General features: G+C 28.7%; 2 protein-coding genes and 1 long non-coding RNA gene across 11 annotated transcripts; 2 read left to right on the forward strand and 1 right to left on the reverse strand.

Moving 5' to 3' along the window:
- The first annotated feature begins 264 nt into the window (after positions 1 to 264).
- On the forward strand, positions 265 to 1,766 carry LOC145965432 (uncharacterized). Its single transcript, XR_014436710.1, has 4 exons — positions 265 to 291; positions 561 to 683; positions 1,032 to 1,377; positions 1,458 to 1,766. It is a non-coding gene; the product is annotated as an uncharacterized LOC145965432 (long non-coding RNA).
- Positions 1,204 to 2,510, reverse strand: LOC145965431 (uncharacterized). Of its 2 annotated transcripts, XM_083088970.1 has the most exons (4): positions 2,370 to 2,510; positions 1,768 to 2,059; positions 1,481 to 1,658; positions 1,204 to 1,412 (listed from the first exon to the last, which is right to left on the reverse strand). In XM_083088970.1, coding segments are annotated over exons 2-4 (426 nt in total). In that variant the 5' UTR covers positions 2,015 to 2,059; positions 2,370 to 2,510; the 3' UTR covers positions 1,204 to 1,411. The 2 variants fall into 2 exon arrangements, with proteins under 2 accessions (XP_082945096.1, XP_082945095.1); XM_083088969.1 differs by having other exon boundaries at positions 1,204 to 1,658.
- Positions 2,511 to 2,841: 331 nt separating this feature from the next.
- Positions 2,842 to 22,919, forward strand: Taf3 (TBP-associated factor 3). 8 transcript variants are annotated; one of them, XM_083087960.1, is made up of 11 exons: positions 2,842 to 3,058; positions 3,495 to 3,667; positions 3,912 to 4,154; positions 4,804 to 5,999; positions 6,159 to 6,764; positions 7,029 to 7,226; positions 7,300 to 7,400; positions 7,503 to 7,615; positions 20,763 to 20,857; positions 21,538 to 21,651; positions 22,487 to 22,627. In XM_083087960.1, the coding sequence occupies exons 1-10, from the start codon at positions 3,051 to 3,053 to the stop codon at positions 21,601 to 21,603; spliced, it is 2,799 nt and encodes a 932-aa protein (XP_082944086.1). In that variant the 5' UTR covers positions 2,842 to 3,050; the 3' UTR covers positions 21,604 to 21,651; positions 22,487 to 22,627. The 8 variants fall into 8 exon arrangements, with proteins under 8 accessions (XP_082944086.1, XP_082944083.1, XP_082944079.1 ...); XM_083087957.1 differs by having other exon boundaries at positions 2,843 to 3,058; positions 21,551 to 21,651; positions 22,487 to 22,919; XM_083087953.1 differs by lacking the exon at positions 20,763 to 20,857 and having other exon boundaries at positions 2,843 to 3,058; positions 7,503 to 7,836; positions 21,551 to 21,651; positions 22,487 to 22,919.
- Positions 22,920 to 24,725: the final 1,806 nt, after the last annotated feature.

The raw sequence follows: 24,725 nt of genomic DNA on the forward strand, positions 1-24,725 counted from the left end.
TATGCACTGAACGTAGTCAATGGCCCATATTCTGAATCCTCTTTTATCGATAAAAGTGCCTCTAAAAGTGGCTCATAGCCAATCAAAAGGCTTATAAGCCACTTTTAGAGGCACTTTTATCGTTAAAAGAGGATTCAAAATATGTACCAATGTTTTCAGCTCGAAGAGTACGACGATAGAAAAGGACACGTATTGTTCCACTTTTCCCTCTCGCTCGTCCCGTTTTCTCCTACGGCAGTGCACATTCCAGTATAGTATAGAGTTCACTGTTTTTGGCTTTTATCGAAGGATGTATGTCATAAGGCTAATATTACATTTGTCGTACGACAAATTTTTTAAGCATATTGTTTGGCTGCGGGATAGAAAGTTTCTAAAGATTCAAAAAATTATTATCCCGCAGCCAATCAATGTGCTTAAAAAATTTGTCGTACGACAAATGTAAAGGTGCCTTTACATGGGAGCGTCTGAACGTCGAGCGTCTGCGCAGAAAACCATTACCAGATTATTGCGCAGATGAATCCTGCGAATGATGAATACATGTATTTTTATTCGAAAGTTAGGCTGATGGCAGAGAACCAGACGTGAGCTCTTACGTCTGTCGTAGTCGTGGACGTAAAGTAAGACAGAGAAAAACCGTATGTCGTAAAGACCATTGTGAATGCGGAAAGTGCATCATGAACGAGGTAAGTAATATTAATATATAAATATACTGAAATACATATTTCTGAATATTTTATTTATAAATAAATATACTAAAATAAATTAAAAATAATACAGACAATATAAAAACAAAGATAATGATTTATTGTCTTCATTTTATTTTACTAAATAGTCGAAATAGTAACTATTTTTAGGTTAACCAGTATTTTCCTTTATTTTTTCAAAATATATTGCACATTGAGAAAAATATTTTAAAATCTAATAATATCTTTAAAAATATGATGTACATCATATTATGAATTAATTATGATTTATTTATTATCAATAAAATAAGTAAATTATTAACAAATTTTATATATTATTTTTTTCAGTATACATTTATATATAACAGCACTTTTTAATGAAAATGAAAAAGAAGGAATTTTTTATTTTGGTGATGTACTGGATAAACTTGTGTTTTCTATTGATACATAAAAAAAGGCAAATCAGGTGGTTAAATAGGCGATGGCTTGTGAGTCCGATCAATGACAAGAGACTTCAATATGGAGATTATAACAATTTATTTCAAGAAATAAAAAACGATTCTGAATTATTTTATCGCTACACCAGAATGACGTTGGTACATTTTCAGCAATTATTACATATGATAAATCCATACTTGGTAAAACAAAGTTCTCGTGCTTTAATTCCAGAGTTACGACTTTTAATAACTTTAAGGTATTTATTGAAGTACATATTTCATGCCTAAATATCTAGATAGTTAATATAAGTGTATTATAATTATTATATTTTTTTAGATATCTTGCGACAGGTGACCTACCATGTTTCATAGCTTTGGCATTTCGAATTGGGGAATCTACTGTAAGAGAAGTGGTAAAAGAAGTTAGCCGCAACACTTCCACTTTTACATTCAATTTCAGCTTTCCTTTTCTCTCTACTGTATTGGTCTCTTAAGGAGATGCATCTTTTTTGGCAATATGAAGGAGTGTACATGTCACCTAAACAGAAAGTATAAGATTAAAAAATTAATATATATATGTGTGTGTGTATTAACATTATTTTGTAATTATATGATTTATTATATAAATTTTCAAATTTATTTTTCACCATTAGTTTCAGTCATTATTTTGGATATTTCATCCCAAGCATTTTGCTTCATCAAACAATCCTTAAAACTGGTATTATTCTTATCATATAAAAATGGACGTTCTCTATATAATTCAATGAGAAGCTCATCGCCACTCTTTTCGTTAATATCAATAGATGCAGATTCACAACCATTATCCCAGTCATCTGTACTGATTTCATCAGGCAAATCAGCAATAGTATTGCAGTAATTTAAATGATCAGACATTTTTTTATATTACTCTTAGTAGCGGTTGTCAAAAAGATAAATTTTCTGTTGAAGAAACAAATTAAAAATTAGATACAAATTTTAAAAAATAGAAAGAAAATTTGTTAAGAAAATTAATTAAGAAATTTTGTTAAGAAAATTTTTTCCATCAATGTATTTTGAAATAGCAAAGAAAAATATTAATTAACCTAAAATAACAATTACTATTTTGACAATTACTTTTTCGATAAACGAAATGAAGACAAATCATTTTAAATAAAGTTATTTTTATTTTATTCTTTTTTAGTATATTTACTTATAAATAAAATATTCAGAAATATGTATTTCAATATATTTATATATTAATATTACTTACCTCGTTCATGATGCACTTTCCGCATTCACAATGGTCTTTACGACATACGGTTTTTCTCTGTCTTACTTTACGTCCACGACTACGACAGACGTAAGAGCTCACGTCTAGTTCTCTGCCATCAGCCTTAGCTAATATGGGATATATAACCTTTCGGGAATTATCGGATATGCGACGGAAACACCCGAAGGTTGCTTTTGGAAAGAGACAGAGCTATGCACCCCCCTTACCGCAAATTTCACACCGCCCCGGCTCTAGACTCCAGCCATATCTTTTTAGGTCCATGGTGAAAATAACAAAAGTGAGGAAATTTACTAGAGTATCTACAATTTCATTTGTCGAAATCTAGTAAATCTGTTCACTTTTGTAATTTTCACCTCGCTTCAAGAACCGTAATAGGCATCCTGTTTTCGAACGCACACTTTATAATTCCCTCTGCCCTCTCCGCAGGAGGTCTCCACAATCTCTCCTGCCGACCTTTATTTACAAAGGGAAACTCAAAGAAGACATGGCGGCATGCCAACTGTAAAATTTGCGTTGCATCGTTACAATTTGATCTATTAAAGGAAAAAAACTTAATTCCTTGCATAATGCCTAAGCATTAAGTGAGATCGCATTAACAATGAGATTGTAATAATAATGTGAAATTTGATCCGAAGATTGAAAGATATTTTTTCGCTGTATATGCAAAGGTATAGCCATCCAGGTGGGTCACCGCTACTTAATCGTGTTTTAATTTTTTTTTTTTCGATCCTGTAAAATAAGTACTTGGCATTGTTAACCTCCTTTGGTTGATCTACAATTTATATAATCAAACTCTTGTATAAAAATATTGATACATGGTAACAGTATAAAACAGTGTATTTTCTCTTGCATAGCATGTAATTCTGGAAACGGTAATAAATATATTTCTTTTGTTTGTGTATTGCATGTATATGAGATATATATGGAGGTATATGAGATTTTATTCAAATAAAATATTATGTATATAATGTTTCAGTTTTTCTTTTATCTTATATATTTGTTACCGTATATATAATTGGCATATTAAGAAAGATTACCAAATAATGTATTATTTTAAAAGAGAATATTGTATCAAAATATTCAGATATATTTTAATAATTGCAGGAAAAAGATGTCAGGTGAATACAGTCGAAATATTTTAAAAATAGTTGTTGCTCAGATCTGTCAGATGATAGGGTGGCACTCTATTAATTCTACACCATTAGAATTTATGGTAGATCTTATGCAAGAATATATGCTACGTGTTTCAAGGCTAACACATCAATATGCAGAAGTTTGTAAGTAGTTGTTTTATTAACTGGTAATTCTTGCTTTTTTGTATTATTAAAGTCTTTTTTACTTCTTTTAAACAATTTAGTAAATGAAAATATATTAAATAAGATTTGTATATTTTTCACATTCTTGAGATTTTGTTAATATTAAACATTTTGAGTAAGTTATTTATTTTTTATATTTGTCATGGTTAATAATTAATGTTTATATATATAGATAATTTGGATTTGTGATATATTTACTTTGCAGTGGGAAGGACAGAGCCAAATCTTGATGATTTAGGATTAACATTTCAACATATGAATATTGATATACAGGAATTAGTTGAATATGTCAAGAATGTAGATTCCGTTCCTTGTCCTATACAGATACCACAATATCCAGTTCAGCGTGAAAATCATTTAAATTTTTTAAAACCAGGCAGTCGTGAAGTTGTCACTAGATCAGTGCATATACATGAACATTTGCCAGCTATGTATCCAGATACTGAAGGTACGATAATAAATTATATTTTCTAAATTGAGTGAAATTCTTTTTAATAGGATGTCTACTTTCTGAAAATACATGGAAAACCTGGAATTCTCAGGAATTTTTTTACTTTTTACCTATAAAAATCAGAAAATTCTCAAGGAATTTTTTTTTAAAAATTTCCAATAATTTTGCTATCTTATAAACAACTAGCAACCCAAGTATATAAATTATGCATTTAAAATATATTATAAATATATATTATCTTTATGCAATATCAATATCTCATTATCTTAGAATATTGAAGTATATATATTTTATTGTAGTTTTTGATGATAAAAAAAGTGAAAATATTCATGTAAAAAATGTTTATCCTATGAAAATTATTCATTTTTATACATTTATAATACATTTATAAATTTAACACTTGAAACTTAAGAGCCTTTGTTTTTTCTTCATACGATTAAAAAACATTAAAAGATGTATGCAATAAAAAAATTTACTTTAAACAAGTTGTACTAAAAAAAAATCTTTAAAATATTCTTTTTATCTGGAATTTTGAACAAACATCTGGAAGATTATTTAAAAAAAAATTTTTACAAGATTTGAGTAGACATCCTGTGTGATAACATAATTACATTAATTTATATTTATATTGTATAATAAATTACAGAGGAATATATACCAGAAAAAAATGAAAGTTTAATGAATGGTACAGCAGAGCTCACATCTAGCAGTGCGACATCATCAAGTAATTCGAATAATACCTCACCTCATAGAATGTCACCACAAGTAGTTTTCAAACGGCCCGGTGATCCGGTATCTTTCGAAAGCTCCATGGCGAAGCGGGCAAAAATTTTAGAGGAAGGTAGACCATTACGTGAAATAAGTAGTGTTATGATGACTACTTCCGGTTTTTTATCACCTGCGCGAGAAGGAAAGCTACCTGAAGCAAGAACACCGCATCAAGTGCGATCGGATTCGCCACAACCGAGTTCTTATCCGATGGTACCACCTGAATTGAAGTGCGAAAAGAAACCGAAGAAGATTGTTAAGAAAGGTCCAGAGAATCGTAAACTCGACAAAGAGAACAAGAAGAAAAAAGGTGCGAAAGAATTGTTTAAGCCGGATAAAATGGATGAAAGTAAGATAAAAAAATTGGTTGGCATGAAGGAGTTAGCCAAATTGAAGCCATTAAAGCCAGGTGGTGGCAAAGTACAATCCACTATGCTACAAGAGCTTACGACCAGCAGGCCATCTACACCGAAAATTACGTCACCGAAATCAGGAGTTGTTGGTAGTTCGAAACCATCGAAAGCCGTGCAACCGAAAGTTAAGAGCGAGAAGATGTTAGATCCGATAGACGATTCTCCTATTGCCGAGAAGAAGGAAGACACTATCGATAAATTACCGTCAGAACCAGATAAACAGAAACTAAACATCTTTAAAAAAATATCGAAACCGCGCGAGGAAAAAGACAAGGACAAGGAAATTTCGGAACCGCATAAGTATAAAGATATTCTCAATTCGCGCGAAAACTCGCCAGAGTTGATAATAGATGTCGACAATATGGAGAAGCATGCGCATCGTAACGACGCGGACACGAAAGGAGGACACGAAGAGAAGAGGACACCGCATACGCCGGATGTGCAACCAGACGCCGATTTGGCAGACGTACAGAGTTCAGAATCGGATGTTTATATATTTGACGATGCCGACATTTCACCGCCAGGTACGCCTAGTACGCCGAAAACTCCTGAATTGAATGTACCCACTGTATCAGAGCAAAAACGAAAGAAAAAAGAGAAAAGCGGCAAGAAGAAAGAATCTAAATTGAAGAGTCCAAAACAATGTGTCAGCCCAAAGAAGGTAGGATTACCTTACATATATGTGTATATACTTCAGCCTCTTTAATTAATGTGAAATTGATTTTGTATCTAGCAATAATTTGATTGTGTGCCATATTTTTATTTACATACTTCTAAATTTTAACATTAATGTATCTTGCTGGTGACCACCATTTTTCAGACAAAACTTCTGAATGATGCAGCAGAACTGGACATACTGGATCGACCAAAAACACCGCAGGCACCTGAGCCGCCGTTACATAGAGAGCCACCTACTCTTCCACCTACACTTCCGTTCCCATTTTTCCCTACTTTTCCTTCAGCACCTGGTTTAATACCTCATCCAATGTTCACGCGATTCTCATTGCCATTAGGCCGAGGTGGGCCAGGTCCTCATCCGGCAATGCCCAATTTACCATTACCACCGCGTTTTCTCAATCCATCCATAAAGCCTGAGGATTTTGCATTGCCGAAAATTAAACCGGTAGAACGTGAAAAACCACTGATTCCCTGTCCAGTCGAATTAACATCTTCATCGATTCAAGGCGAGAATGAAAAAGCGGACAAAGAGAAGGTGGATAATAAACTTACGAAAATGTTTAAGCCAAATAAAGAATTGCCTTTCATTAAAATACCTGAGAAGGTACCGCCTGTAGGCGCTTCACCGCCTACAGTGTCTGCACCTGTCGCACCAATCACGCTTGTTACACCAGTACCCGTTACGCAAACATCATCATCGAAAAATTCTAAAACTGAAAAAACAGAGAAGAATGATATGGTAAATTCGGTACGAGATTATATCCGAGATATCCAAATATTTTGGCTGTATTTTATCATTTTTTAGAAAAATATTTCGAAAAAGTAATTTGTATATGTGCATGCATAGTATATACTTATATTTCCATAGTATATACTTATCCATAGTATCACTTATATTTCTCTATTATATAATATATATTATATTATAGTTTTATCCTAATCAACTAATTTGATAACTTTTGTGTGTTTAATTATTTTTATATACTTATATTCTTTTTTATAAAATTTTTAGAAGTCTAAAGAACACAAGAAAGAAAAGAAAGATAAGTTAAAGAAAAAGAAAGATAAAAAAGAGAAACATAAGGATAAAAGCGAGAAAGTGAAGGAGAAGAAGGAAAAGGCTGAGAAACGCGAGAAAATAGAAAAACTTAAAGAAAAGAAGGAGAAAAAAGACAAAAAAAAGGAGAAAGATTTAAATAAAAAAAATATGGTACTTTATTAGCTTTTAACTAATGATAATAAAATTAAATAACAATAAACAATTTATTATGTATATATTACAGAGGGAGGATAAAAATCCAGAAGCTGTACCAAAAATAACATTAAAATTAGGTACAGCTTCTCCTAGACCAGCAACACCAGATAATGCTCCTATGAAGAAAATGTAAGCCATTAATCATATTTTAGCAATTTATGTGAGAAAAAAATATTTTATAATTTAGTTTTCCCGACATACAACCATTGATTACTTATTTGTTTTGTGCAGAACTATTAAACCACTTGTGAAAAAACCTGACGAAGAGGTCAAGCGGGAACCTAGTCCAGAATTGGCGAAAATATCGGCATTGGTAACACGACCGCCAAAGCAGAAGTCAACAAGTAAGAAAACAGAGGAGGGAATATTAGATGGAAGTCCTGCTCTTCCTACAGACTCTTTCTCTGCCAATCTTACTAGTGTGCCACTTGCATCAATTCCTCGAGCAAAGAAATCTAATTTCCAAAGTTTATCTCAAAGTGAGCCAATACCTTCATCTCAATTTGACAATCCTCCTAAAGTCCTGAAACCTCTAATATCGCCACAACAACCACCATATTATTTTGTAAGTATCCATTTTGTCATATTTACAATAATGGGGATCATTTAAATTTGCATCATAAAAAATCCTAGAATGGTAACATTATAAATAGTATTTTGTGGACAAAAAAAGAAATGGTAAATAAGTTAAATACATAAATTACTTATGCAGGAAATAATATCTAGAATTTAGAAGTTCATGCAGATTCTTAATTTCAAAGCGCTATTCAGTGTCAAACAAAGATATGTATTTCTGTCGGAACTAAAATCGCATAAGAAATCTACATTATTTTCCGAATTTAAGTAATATGATTCTAATATATTAGGAATTTTTATAATATATTAAATTTTTATATATATTTAAATAAATTAATAATTACTAGAAGCAGTATGTGTATGAGCGCGTCGCGCGCGCGTACATGCGCACATATAATAAACTTGTGCAAATAAATTTTAATTGGAAAGAACCGATTAACATTAAATTTATACAGTAAAATCTTATAAATCAATTCGATTTATAACATTATTATAATGTCAATCAATTTGGGGGGATTTTGCTTTAAATTACATCAGAGATTTTCATTTTTGATGATTCATTTTATTCTAGAAAGAGGAATCCAACCCATCGACATTGCTTCAAATACGAACCTATCCAAAAATTCCTACTTATTTTATTTTATGCTATCTATGCATTTTAGAATCTGTGGTGATGGTGTTATATCCCTTTTTTTCTTAAGCCACGCTTTTGATATATTACTATATTGTATAAACTATAAATGTAGTACACATTCTTTCTTATACATATATTTAGATTTATTGTGTATTTTACGTTGCAATTGTTATTTTTTAATCAATTTTTTAACGTTAATGCTCGTATTTCTATTTTTCTCTCTATATCGATCTTGAGTCTTAAATATTTCTTTATTCTTACACAAATTGAGTCTTAAATATTTGTCTTATCATTTCATTTTTACTTTTCTACCCTGTAAAATTTATAACATTTACAAAGAGCTTTTCAGAAAAGACTTAATAATTAATTTAAAAAATAAAGTTAGATATGATATTATTTATTTTACATACATATTTTATGATGCTGAATTCATTTTAAGCAGAAATATATATACACATGTACTCTTATGTACAGAGTGTTTAAAAATTTATGATTTAAGATATAACAAAAGCACTCTTGAAAAATTAAATAATTAAAATATTTGTAATTTTTTTTTATTTCAATAGTTTTTCAAATATTGTAAAAGTTAAAACTGGTCAATCATAGAATATGTTTAAATAATTGTTTATGAATCGTATACGAGTTACTAAATTTATGCATTTGCGATTCATGAACTGGTAATTGTGAAGAAATGTAAAATGAGCCAACTTTAAAATATTATATCTCAAAAACCATTGCTTGGAATAAAAAATTGTTTGAAAACTTGCTATAGAATCATGAATTTCGAAACATTGTACATATACAGGGTTTACCAAAAGTGTGGAAACCCCTTAATATTTCGAAAAATACGCATTTTAAAAAAAAATGTTTCATACAAAAGTTATAGGGTTTTATGTGGCGCATTACACAGCAACATTATTATGACCTCGAATAGCGTTGTCAAGGTTATGTGAAGGTCACCTCCAACTTTTTAAATGGGACACCCTATATGCTTTTGCATATTCTTGTAGCTTATCTCGAGAGCTTTCCAAAACACTATAATTAAGTTAGTTTTCATTAAGTACTTTCCGAGTTATGAGGCTTGAAATCATTTCTTAATTTTACATAAACCATAAAATATCTAGTAAAATATTCATTTTTCGATTATCTTACCTTAATACTTTTATGTACAAAATAATGAGAGGAATCAATTGGTGTAAAGAAAAAACATAGTTGTTTTTAAGAAAAAATATGGAATTGTTAATTGCAAATTACATATTTTTTCTTAAAAACAACTATGTTTTTTCTTTACACCAATTGATTCCTCTCATTATTTTGTACATAAAAGTATTAAGGTAAGATAATCGAAAAATGAATATTTTATTTAGATATTTTTTATGGTTTATATAAAATTAAGAAATTATTTCAAGCCTCATAACTCGAAAAGTACTGAATGAAGAAATACTTTATTATAGTTTTGGAAAGCTCTCGAGATAAGCTACAAGAATAAGTAATAAAAAATAGGGCTTCTCATTTAAAAAACGGAAGTTGACCTTTAAATGACCTTAAAAATGGCCTTTAATGTCGAATCCAAGATCACTATTAGATAGCCCCCTTTGTTCCCTACAACTTTTATCGGAGTCGTTTTCCTTCAAACGTTGATCCTGAAAAGTTATGAGGGTGGAACTTTTAAAATGGGACACCCTGTACACACACACACACACACACACACACACACACACACACACACACACACACACACACACACACACACACACACACACACACACATACACATACACAGACAGACACACACAGACATAGACAGACACACACAGCCATAGACAGACACACACAGCCATAGACAGACACACACAGACATAGACAGACACACAGACACAGACTGACACACAGACACAGACAGACACACAGACACACACACACACACACACACAGGGTGTTCCATTTTAAATAATGCATTAAAATTTCTCGAAAACTATGATAGATGCGAAAAAAATGTTTCAAACAAATGTTGTATGGTTTGGAGGGGGACATAAGAAGGTATCATTGATTTAACCTTGGATGGCGTATTCTGATTACAATGAGTTGCATTTTCTGACTGCATGTTAGTACTCGTGCAAATTAATTGATCTTTTTTAATTAATTTTTTATTATTGTGAAAATCACAAAATAGTAGAGAATTTTTCTACTCAGTTTAAAATCCTCTATCTACACACGAAAAATGTTGCGGTAATTACCGGATATCCTGGCATATGTGTGCTTGCGTGTAGAGCGGGGAGGGAAGAGGGAAACTAAACCTTTGAATCCTTTTAATACGATGCTTTCCATTTAACGATATAAGTATCACACAAGCATCATCATTCTATTTTTGTTATTCACTGGATGTTGCAAAAAGATTTATGTCGCTAAATAGAAAACATTCATAGTAACCAAATGACAACGGGTTGAGAGGATATATCCACTGATCAATTAAGATCAATTTTTCTTTAGCGAATATGGCGAGGAACATTATAATTTTTTCAAGTTATCAATTTTTTTTTCATTACATAACTTTGTAATCACACCTCAAATTAAAATTTATATTATGTATATAAAAATTATATAAAATAATTTTTATTTGAAATTTACTAAATTCACAAAAAGTAGAAGGGGAGTTCGTGAAAAAACTTTTTTTTTTCATATTTTAACATTTCGAAAACTTCTTTTTTTATTATTTTTTTTTGTAACGAAATTATTGATGGCTCGATATTTTTACTAAGAAAAAATTGTTTTTGAATTGATCAGAAAATATAATTAATATAATTAAAAATACAATTAACAGAACTAATACAATTTTTTACAGAATATATAGAGATATAATTTATATTTTATATCAGGGTTGGGAAGTAACGCGTTACTTGTAACGCTGTTACTGTTATAATTACTTTTTTTTGATAACGGACTGGTAACGGCGTTACATTTTTTTTCTGTAACTGTAACGATAACGTGGTTACATTTTTTTAGTAACGATAACGAATTTAACAACTACTTTTATCATTACTTTTCATATTTTGAAAATACTTATGACATCGTATTTCCGTCATATTCAATTTTTAGTCATCGACATTCATATAATAAATTCGAATAATACTTCGAATGAAATTTATTGCTCTGAGAGCGATTAATGACATCATTCACAGTTATTCCATTCTTCTGAGGAATGGATGTGATTGGCCAGCTTTTAAGTTTGACGTAATATCGCGCGAGAGCATAAAAAAAGTGTAAATTTAGCTGATTTATAAATTTAATGGAATTAAAAATTTTTTTTATTTATATGTGAAATTACATGTTAAGCCCTTTATCTATATCCCTTTAAATTTTTTATAGTTTTAAATTTAAAATAAAAAATGGACTGCTTTTATTAATATTTTAATAAAAAATATTACCAAAGTAAATTTTTTATTTAGTTTTAGTTTTGTTTCAGCATTAAAAATAACGGGAAAAGTAACGAATCGTTACTTTTGAAGTAACGGTAACGGTAACTAATTACTTTTAAAAATAAGTAACTAATAACGAGTTACTTTTTTTACTCAGTAACGAGTGACGGTAACTAGTTACTTTTAAAAAGTAACTCCCATCCCTGTTTTATATATATACAGGGTGTCCCGAAACTACCACTTGATATTTTAAAGGCAGATTCTCTGGCCAATTTAAAAACGATTTTTCCTCAGCGAAAATGTCGAGGGAGATCATTATTTCTTGCATATTCCCAATTTTTGTCATCATGTATCTTTCTAACTAAGCCTTAAATTAAAATTCTATTAAAGTAAACTCTACCTAAAATTAACTAAAGAATGTGAATTCTATTAATAGAATTAGAACTTTATTAATATTTTATTCCCATAAGCCTTAGTTTGCGAAAAACCCTTTATTTTCAATCGTTTATAACTCGAAAACTATTAGTGCCGCGACATTTTCGCTGAGGAAAAATCGTTTTTAAATTGGCCAGAGAATCTGCCTTTTTTTTTGGACGGAAGATACCTGGGACACCCTGTATACAGGGTGACCCATTTTAACTTAGGCAGCCAAATAACTCGAAAAATAAGCAAGATAGAGAAAAATGTTTTAGACAAAAGTTGTATGGTTTCGAGGGGGCCATAAGATGGTATCATTGGTTGGACCTTGAAGAGTCATTTGAAGGTCACGTGAAGGTCACTTCAATTTTTTTAAATGGAATACCCTATATATTTTTGTACATTCTTGTAGCTTATTTCGAGAGCTTTCCAAAACACTATAATTAAGTACCTTTCCGTTAAGTACTTTTTGAGTTATGATGCTTGAAATAATTTCTTAATTTTACATAAACCGTAAAATATCTTGTAAAATATTCATTTTTCGATTATCTTACCTTAATACTTTTATGTACAAAATAATGAGAGGAATCAATTGGTGTAAAGAAAACACATAGTTGTTTTTAAGAAAAAATATGGAATTGTTAATTGCAAATTACATATTTTTTCTTCGAAACAACTATGTGTTTTCTTTACACCAATTGATTCCTCTCATTATTTTGTACATAAAACTATTAAGGTAAGGTAATCGAAAAATGAATATTTTACAAGATATTTTACGGTTTATGTAAAATTAAGAAATTATTTCAAGCCTCATAACTCAAAAAGTACTTAACGAAAATGTACTTAATTATAGTGTTTTGGAAAGCTCTCGAGATGAGCTACAAGAATGTACAAAAATATATAGGATGTTCCATTTAAAAAAATTGAAGTGACCTTCACGTGACCTTCAAATGACTCTTCAAGGTCAAACCAATGATACCATCTTATGGCCCCCTCGAAACCATACAACTTTTGTCTAAAACATTTTTCTCTATCTTGCTTATTTTTCGAGTTATTTGGCTGCCTAAGTTAAAATGGGTCACCCTGTATATACAGGGTGGCCCATTTTAATTCATCCAGTCGAATATCTCGAAAACCAAGCCCGGGAGAGAAAAATGTTTCAGACAAAAGTTGTATGGTTTCGAGGGGGCCATAAGATGGTATCATTGGTTTGACCTTGAAGAGTCATTTGAAGGTCACGTGAAGGTCACTTCAATTTTTTTAAACGGAACACCCTATATATTTTTGCACATTCTTGTAGCTTATCTCGAGGGCTTTCCAAAACACTATAATTAAGTACCTTTTTGTTAAGTACTTTTTGAGTTATGAGGCTTGAAATAATTTCTTAATTTTACATAAACCGTAAAATATCTTGTAAAATATTCATTTTTCGATTATCTTACCTTAATACTTTTACGTACAAAATAATGAGAGGAATCAATTGGTGTAAAGAAAACACATAGTTGTTTTTAAGAAAAAATATGTAATTTGCAATTAACAATTCCATATTTTTTCTTAAAAACAACTATGTGTTTTCTTTACACCAATTGATTCCTCTCATTATTTTGTACATAAAAGTATTAAGGTAAGATAATCGAAAAATGAATATTTTACAAGATATTTTACGGTTTATGTAAAATTAAGAAATTATTTCAAGCCTCATAACTCAAAAAGTACTTAACGAAAAGGTACTTAATTATAGTGTTTTGGAAAGCTCTCGAGATGAGCTACAAGAATGTGCAAAAATATATAGGGTGTTCCATTTAAAAAAATTGAAGTGACCTTCACGTGACCTTCAAATGACTCTTCAAGGTCAAACCAATGGTACCATCTTATGGCCCCCTCGAAACCATACAACTTTTGTCTGAAACATTTTTCTCTCCCGGGCTTGGTTTTCGAGATATTCGACTGGATGGATTAAAATGGGCCACCCTGTATATATATATATATATATATATATATATATATATATATATATAATTTAGATTTTATGTTGTTTTTTTTTTATATACATACAGGGTATCCCAGCCACCCATGTCATCCATTTAAAAACTAGGGAAGTAGTTGTTTTGAAATAAAAAAAATATCTATTTTATATAAATCGGTTATGCTCTATCGAATGTGATATTTTCAACTTCCGGCTCTGGCAGGAAATGGGCGATTAAAACTGGAAATAATTTTTTTTTTTAAACTACTCTAATTTGTCTATACAAATTGATTCTTTCCAATATTTCATATAAAAAGTAATAAGAATAGTTTAAAAAATTGAATAGTTTACGAGATATTTTACATTTTAAATAGACATATGTATAATTTTACATAAACTTTAAAATGCCCCATAAAATATTTATTTTTCGATTATTTTACCTCAATATTTTTATACGCAATATAATGAGAGGAATCAATTAGTATAAGAATTTATTTAAGAAATTAGTATAAAGAAAACACATAATTATTCTTAAGAAAAAATATGAATTTACAACGAGCAACTACATATTTTTCTTAAACAATAATGTGTTTCCTTACCAATTGATTCCTCTCATTAGTCTATGCATAAAAGGATTGAGGTAAGATAATCGAAAAATAAATATTTACAAGATATTTTATAGTTTATATAAAATTATATATATGTCAACTCTTAAAATATAAAATATCTCATAAACTATTCAATTTTTGGCTATTCTTATTACTTTTTAAATATATATATGGAATATTGTAAAGAATCAATTTATATAAACAAAATAGTTTCATTAAAAAAAAAATTATTTCCAGTTTTAATCACTCATTTCTGGCCGGAATCAGAAGTTAAAAATATCACATTTGATAGAGCATGACGATTTGTTTATATATATATATATATATATATATATATATATATATATATATATATATATATATATATATATATAAAAGAATAGATATTTTTTTCTATTTCAAAATAACTATTTTCCTAGTTTTTAAATGGGTGTGTGTGTGTGTGACACGGGTGGTCTGAAATCCCTTGTATAATACACGAGTAATAATTTTTTTTAGAATCACTGAAAATAATGACAGTATTTTTGTATTCATTTAAAAATATCAACTCAGTCTTCTTTAATGATAATATGTAGGATGTTTGATAAAAATTAGACGCTTGTAAAGGGGTAGATCATAATAAACTAAACAGAAAAATTCTTTTTGCAATTTTCGTAATAATTATTGAAATAATAATCAAAAGCATCTGGCAAATAAGTGCATGTTTCATACGATTAGATTAACTGACAATGAGATGTGTATTCCAGATGTGCCAGCGGCGAGCGTTTTCACATGTCAATGAAAAATTTGGCCTTAAATTTGCGTTGTTCCACTCTTGTCTTTTCGTTGCCGTGCAACATTCGTCGCTAGCACATCTAGAGCGCACATCTCATGATCTAGCTGTGAAACATGCGCTCAGTCACCAGCTTTTTAATTAATATTTTAATAATTATTGCGAAAATTACAAAATGATAAAGGAATTTTCTGCTCAGTTTACTGCGCTCTACCTTTTCACAAACGTTGGTCCAATCTTTATCAAACACTATATAATATGAGTAGTAATAACACACATTTTCAATTATTTATTTATTTTTATTTATTTATTCTTATAATTTCAAATAAAATATTTCTAAAATCATAAGAAAACATCTTAAAATAAAACAGCTCAGAAATGCTAAATCTGCATTTTAGCAAGTAAAATATAGCAAGTAAAAATTAAAATAATAATTACAGTTTTTTTATCAGATTATAATAAATTTTTGTAATTAGAAGGATACCTTATAAAATAGAAGAGTAGTAATTTTCAATATTATTTTTATGATTTCCAAAAAACTCTTAGGAAGGATTTATGCAACATTGTAAAATTGATATCTATTTTGAATGAAAATATTTTATAATATAAAATATTATATAATATATTTAATGTCAAAAAACACACTCTCTTGAAAAGATTCTAATGATATTGGGTGAATTTAGGAATGTGCTATATTATCTGATAATAAATAAGAAATGTGATATTAATGCGTTCTACTTTAAAAAGTTAATTCTTGACTATTAGTAACATTTTCAGGGGAGGAAGTTTATTATTAGATATTTTAATATTTTTATAACTAAAAAATGCTTGTAAATGCACATCTAGTAAAATTTCACATTTTTTTCAATAAGAAAATTTACTATCTTTATTAATTTTAGATGTGTTATATTGTGATTTTACCATATTACATTTAGCATTTCTGAAGTATTCTACTTTGAGATATTTTTTCTCTTAAAAAATAAAAATAGAATATAATAAATAAATATGTGAAACAAAATTTTCATTATCTATATTTAAAAACGTATCCCCCTTCTCCTTCCCTCCCTCCTCCTCCTTTCTCTCTCTTCCTACCTCCCTTTCCTTTCCCCTCCCCCTCTCCCACCTTCTTTCTTCCTCTCTCTTCTTTTTCCTTTCCCTCTATCTTTTCCTCCCTTCTCCCTTGCTCCTCTCCTCTTTCTTTACCTCTATTCTTTTCTCTCGCTTCCTGCCTCTCTTCCTCCCCTTTCTTCTCTCTCACTCCGCTCTCTCCTCTCTTTCCGTTACTCTCTCACTCATTTTAATTCTTTTGAAATGAATTCTCATTACTTACAGATAAAAATATTACTGTCATATTCATTGATTTAAAAAACAAAATTATATCATTTCCATTATGCTTTTTAAGCAGGAATGGGCTCCTTTTATTTGTTTTATTCGATTTGTTATATTTTGGGATATTTTAAATATATATAAATCTTTTCTGAACGGCACGCCAAATCTTTTGAGTTTGCTATTTATAGAGTTAATTGCTTCATCACATGTGCAAATGTAAGCATTTCTTCATTTGCAAATAAATATTTCTTCTTCGCAAATATAAACAGTTCTTTATTGAATTAGTAATATTGAATTAGAAAACTAATTTATATAAACATATATATACATTTTAAGAATAAGAAAACATTGGTCCTCTCGTCATTTTATCACATTTATTTATTACATTAACACATTTTAAAATATGGCGCTCATATACAACATATAATAAATTATACTTGTCTCTTCTTATTATTACAAATTTAAACGATTATTATTATATTAATAAATAACAAATATTCTAATTAATTTAATAAACAAATATTTATTTATATTATAAAAGAAAAATGCAGAGTTTATAGAGATATTACTATAAATATATGTATGTAAAGGATAATGTATGTATAACTAAATTGTCACATCATATTTTTACGCCACTTATTTGGCACATCAATATATAAGTTCTATATAGCTTTTATGTTCTCTGTAGCATTAACAATATATAATATATTAATTAATTAGTTATTATTAATGATATATATAGTTTAATAATTAATAACGTATAGTTTATCTTTAATATTTTTCTACATTGTTACAAAAAGGAAGTAACTTTTTTATAATATATCTACGTTATATGTATATATTAATAATTAATAATACGTGCCCAGGTCTCACACGCACACACACACATATACACAATTTACATTAATTTCTCTTTTCTATTTAGCAAGTGTAGTTGCTTTAGTGCATACGTATATATTCTTCTCTCTCAAATATTTATAAAATACTATTAGGATTTGTATGCTATCTCTGAATTTACCGTTTGTCTAATCAATTAGTAGTTATAAGAGCATGCATTTTTTATTAATTAGAAAGTAAATAATTAACTAATATCATTTTTGGGTATATTTTTTATTTTTAAATTTTATTATAAGAATTTTACTTAAAATATAATGATAAGAAAGATTTTATTTCTTTATTTTATCAGATATATATATTAGGGTGTCCCTTATTTACTGATTTTGAAACTTTTCTACTGTCACTTTTTAAAAAGGTTCCTATAAAATGGATAAAAATAAGTTCTTTTTTTTATTTTTTTGTTTATTTTTAATCCGTGTCAACAAACATTAATATTTTCAAAATAGACTGTTTAAGTATAATAAAAGATATTATTATTAAATTTATTTTCATAATTTCCCATTTTATTTTCATTATTTTCATAATTTCTCAATTAAAAATTATTCTATAAAAGTAAAAAAATTAATTATAAGTTGTTATTTGTAAAACTTATGTTTTATCCAGATAGATTGATGTACATAAACTTTATAACAACTTTAAGTATATCATGAAATTCATCAACGTTGAGTCCCTGACTGATCAGATCGCACTCATATTTATTGAATGAAATAGAAATATAAAAAATATATGAAAAGAAAAATCAAAATTTATTTAAAAGAAACCTAATGTCATGTTAATAGTATAATATGAAAATTTGTAAAATATAACTTTTGATAAATTTGTTGCTGCATCATACAACAAAATATGGTAAAACTTTCGAAAAAGACACCAGGATCGAATCGTCTTGACCTTGACATATGTTGTCAAGGTCACTGTCCTGAGTAACATTCAAATGATTTTAGCCGTCGCTCGTTGTTTATTAAAAAATTATTAACAAAAGCGTATATACAACATGCGACTATACGAATTCCCAAGCAATGTTGATTTGACTTCTAAGAAGGTCAAGGTTATTTTAACTTTCTATGTAAAGCGAGGTCCATCCCATACCACCTCTGAGTCAGCGCGAAACGAGATCTATTATTGTATGGTTTTACATGGGTTTGTAACTTTCCATGCAAAGCGAGGAACCATAAACCTCGTTTCGCGCTGACTCAGGGATGGTGTGGGGTGGATCTCGCTTCGCATAAAAAGTTGCAAACCCATGTGGAACCATACAATAATAGACCTCGTTTCGCACTGACTCAAGGGGTGGTGTGAGGTGGCGCTTTGCATAGAAAGTTAAAATAACCTTGACCTTCTTAGAAGTCAAATCAATATTGCTTAGGAATTCGTATAGTCGCATATTGCATATAATTACTGAAAATTCTTTTGTTAATAACTTTTTAATAAACAACGAGCGACGGCTAAAATCTTTTGAATGTTACTCAGGACAGTGACCTTGACAACATATGTCAAGGCCAAGACGATTCGACCCTGGTGGCTTTTTCTAAAGTTTTACCATAAAAAGCTTAAAATTCTACGAAAATATCAATTCAGATATTTCAAAGGCAATAAAAAAATTATGCAGTCATCTTTGGTATTTATTCGAAGATACAAAGATATAGCTTTAACGTTTTTTAATGGCACCATACTGATTAAAACAAAAAAAAAACTTGTTATAAAATCACTCCAAAATGATATTATTTATCCTAAAAAGTGTTTCATGATTCTACTGAAAAATATTGACCTTTTGAAATATGTTTCAGTTTCTCAGTTTTAAATTTACTATTTATTCGCATTGGATTCTTAGCAACAATTAACTAATCTAATTGCTTTTTACAAATACCAGTTCATTTAGTTGATTACTTCATTTTTAAGAAAAACTATATGTTCATTTCACATAACTTAAAATGTTTAAAATGTTGTTTTCATGATCTAAAAACAATACTTTGAATTTGACTTTTTGACTTAAGACCTAATAACATAAGATACGAATGTTATCTAAATGGAAAAAATTATAAAATCCTAAAAATAGTAAATTATATTGCCGAAAGGATAATAAAGTTGATTGAGGATTATAACAAACGTGTTATAAGAAATGCAGAACAACAGAAAGTTTTTCTGCATTGTGTGCAAGAATACAGACGTTTCTATTCGAACTTCAAAAAGGATACTTTAAAACGCAATATTATTAATTTTAGAAATTAAATTTATATTTCTGATTCATTAAAGGGTATATATTTTTTACTTTAATTTAGATATTTTAAATTATTATTATTTAGAATAATAATTTAAAATAATCATTTATCTCATTATAATTTAACCTTACTACTTCTGTACTTCTTATTGTATAACTTTATTAGTTATTTTTAGCATTTTTGATTTTTAAAACGTAATGTTTCAAATTTTTCTCGCCTTATTATTATTATATCAGATATATTATAAATGTATACATAATTTGGAATTATAAAACATTATACCTACCGGATTTGAAAAATTCCATTTTGATGTTTTTTTTTTAATTACGTTTTATTTTTTATCAAAGCCTTGTCGGGATGGAATTAATCTAGAAGACTGAAATTTTTTTATGTCATTTTTTTGTGTGATTTTTATACCAATTGTAAACTTTATAAGAAGTCAGGTGGAAAAATGTAGAATTTTTTTTATCATGTATAAATAAGGGACGTTTTAACATATATATATATATATACGATTTACCGATACATAGCTTATTAGAGATATTAATAAAAACAGCAGAAAGTATAAAATTAAACCGTTGCATGAGTTTTGCACGTTCCATAAAAGAATTTAGCATGAAAGACCCGTTAGGAATATAACTGACGGTTTTAACGGTACAGAGGTGAAAGCAGATCCAATTACTAAAAAGGACGATGCTAAAGAAGACAAAGAAAATGGCAGGAACATGTTGCCTACAACACCAGCCACTACTGTGGTGAGTACGCTTTATACCCCTTTCAAAGAATGTTGCAAGGCATTTTCTGTTCGCCGAAGCTATGAACAATTAATTTTCATACTTTATAATACGCTCAACATGATGCAACATCATATGATATAATATAATGCAAAAATAAATATTGAAATATCTCTTTCTTGTTAACTATTTTAAATAGGATTGTTTTACACATAAAAAGCTAGAATATGATTTAAAGAATATATACATATGCATGTTGAATATTAAAGAAAGAAGAGACAAGTTCATCTCCTCATGTGCCATTGTAAATCATTTCATTGAAGTACATCAGTCCCCATATTATTTAAGACTCAAGAAATTTTGAAATAGTATGGAAATGTATTTTAAGACATTATATAATATCTTATTATTATATTAAATATATTTTTTTAATGAATGAGACAATTATTTATAGACAATTTAACAAAATACATACATTGATATAAAGCCCATTGATTACATTTCCCTACAAAGTCAAAACGAGTACATTATTATGGAATTTTAACATATTTTATCAAAATATATATTTGAATAATCAATCCAATGTTGGCGAATGTATTTGAACAATTTTCTATTCTAGAGCAAGTCTCTAGAATAAATTCATGAAAAAGATGGGTTGGGTTAGACAAAAACTCGTAAAGTTCTGTTCTGTTTATCTTGAGATGAGTGTTACAGGATCGAGGTGGTCGTCAAGTATGGATATGCCCTGCATGCGGCAACCAGGATGATGGCTCCCCAATGATCGGCTGTGATGATTGTGACGCATGGTATCATTGGTAAATAACTGGTTGGATTATATGCGTATATTTCAATTAAAGATAAAACCATTAAGCTTATATTTGGAAACTTTATTCTTTTTCTTAGAAAAAAGTAAAGAGAGAGGGGGGGAATAGAAAAAGAGAAAAAAAGGGAGAGAGAAAGATAACATATACAGGGTGTCCCAGACCACTCGTACACCCCTTTTAAAATGAAAATAAATGGCTTTTATCAAAAATCGTGAACAATTTTTAAGTAAATCGGATACGCTCTATCAAATGGTAATATTTTCAACTTTTGATTCTGACCGGAAATACGTCATCCGAATCGAAAGTTGAATTTTTTTAAGGGAACGTGGTACCTTTTATTACAGATTCGAATTGTACGTGAAAAAATAAGAAATGCCTCTGTTATTTTATCACAGTTACTTTCAAGGTCAATTTTAAGATTGACAGAGACACTTTCAGAAAAAACGTTTGATACAAAAGTTTCTTATTTTTTCACGTACAATTCGAATCTGTAATAAAAAGTACCATGTTCCCCTAAAAAAATTCAACTTCTGATTCGGATGGCGTATTTCCGGTCGGAATCAAAAGTTGAAAATATCACCATTTGATAGAGCGTACCCGATTTACTTAAAAATTGTTCGCGATTTTTGATAAAAGCCATTTATTTTCATTTTAAAAGGGGTGGTCTGGGACATCCTGTATATAAAAGTTTTTCAATAGATAAATAATTTAAGAAAATTTATTTGAATAATAAGATTCAAATGTATTTTTAATATATTAGTAAAAATATATAATGTAACACACACACACACACACACACAAAATTAAAAATATTTTGAAATTGCAGGGTATGCGTTGGAATGCAGGTTCCACCAGCTGATGATGAGGATTGGTACTGTCGATTTTGTATAGCGAAAAAACAGGAACTTCTTCATGACAAAAAGAAGAAAAAACGAAAGAAAAAAGTTAAAGTAACGGCCTAGTATAAACCAACCGGGTCTAATTGCATGAGACCCGGTGTCACCATACCATTTACTACCAAAGTTAAAACAAAAGACAACAAAATTGGCGTTAAAAGCGTAAAAATGAAAAAGGTGTCCAAGAGTGATGTTAAAATGAAGGGGAAATCCATCATAACTAAAGGAAAGACTGCAAAGAACATAGTGAAAGTAAAGAGTGTAAAAAAGAAATAAACTATTGTTATATTATGCAGTGCAATTGAAATAGCGGAAATGTTATTTTCTAAATTGTAGGATAAATATAAATGATTCTATTCTGTATCAATTGCCTGTAACAATCCTGTACTGCATTCACAGTATATATTTTTGTTGATATTATATTCATTAAAAACTAAAATATCAACACATACAAATGTCATTAATAGAGTATGGATACTTTTACAGATTTTATACAGATTTTCAGTTTTCTATTTTGTATGCACATTTATGCGTTTTGTCACACATAGTATGTGATTTGTTACACAGTATGAAATTTATAGTATATTTTCTTAGCTCCATTCAACTCACATCACTTCTTCACACTGTCACTGCTTTTAGCAGACTTAATGTAGAAGATAAAATACCATCTACTTTTGATGGATATATGTATAGAAATCAATTATGTGTAAAAACCATATTAATCATCATGAGTAATGTAAAGCATTGTGTGTGTGTGTGTGTGTGTGTGTGTGTGTGTGTGTGTGTGTGTGTGTGTGTGTGTGTGTGTGTGTGTGTGTGTGTATGTATGTCTATATATATATATACATATATATGTGTATATGTATATGTATATATGTATATGTTTTTTTATGTAAATATATGATTATTGATAAGAAGTATATATCAATTTCCAGATCAAATAAATGATGAAATACTTTGATAACGATTTTATTATGTAATACTATCACTTTATTTTAATTTATATTAATAGTAATTATATTTATGGTGTAACTATAATTATAGTGTGTGTATACACACACGCACATATGTCTGTATGTTTATTATGACTATAGTAATATAGTAATTATATATATCATAATTAGTTGCATGTATAAAATGTGAAATGTTTAATTCTGAAGGGCTACGAAATTTTGTCTATTTTTGAAAGATGTATTTAGTTTTGATAAATGCTAGCTCTAAGTAAATTCAATGATATATAACATTGTTGTGGAGTGCAAAAAATCAATGATTGTATTTTAGACGAAATATGGATTTATGGAAAAAATATAGTATCACAATGTATGCGAATCTTATATAAAAAGCAGAGCACATATAATATATAATCAAAATCGATGTCTCGAAATAAACATAGGAAGAGTACAGTGAAATAAGATTAAAGAAATATATTGGAATGTATAACATATTGACTGAATTATTACAAGACTAGGCAAGAATAAATAAAAGTAGTGAATTAGGTATATTACTCTTGGGTTGCTCTTTTAGCAAAAAAAGTATATACGTCTTTCGAAAATAGATGTAACATTTTTTATCTCTTGTAGTATGTGTTCATCACATTTATGAAAAAATAAAAGTAAAATTGATGAGATATTTTGGATAATAAATAAAATTATTAGTTAAATCATATGCAAATGCCTTGAGCAAAATCATAATCTAATTTCATTCATAAAACTTGATTTTTATTCAAATCAATTGATATATGATTATAAATATCTATAGTAATTATATCAATCTAATTATATAACAGATTATAGATGTTTGTAATTATAATTTATTATATAAAACTTGAGCATATATATATTTATACATAGATATAAATTTATCTATGTATTTTTTTTCTACAATGCAAACTAAATATATATTATAGAAGCAAATCAATCATTATTATGAATTGTATATATATTAATATGTAAGATATTTATATGAATATATATGGAATGTGCAAAATTGTATTGATTGCAATATTTATTATTGTAATCTCCTGTTTTTGTAAAAGATATGATAGGCACAAATGTGTAAACAAAATTTTTTTAACTAAATAAATTATCATTATTTACATGTGCAAGGCATTTATTTATTTATTTATTACATGATAGTATATGTGTTATGAACACAGAAATATAGTAAATT

This window comes from Camponotus vicinus, unplaced genomic scaffold (assembly GCF_025532165.1).
Source record: "Camponotus vicinus isolate PSW18456_S1 unplaced genomic scaffold, iyCamVici1.0 SCAF_14, whole genome shotgun sequence".
NCBI lineage: Eukaryota > Metazoa > Arthropoda > Insecta > Hymenoptera > Formicidae > Camponotus > Camponotus vicinus.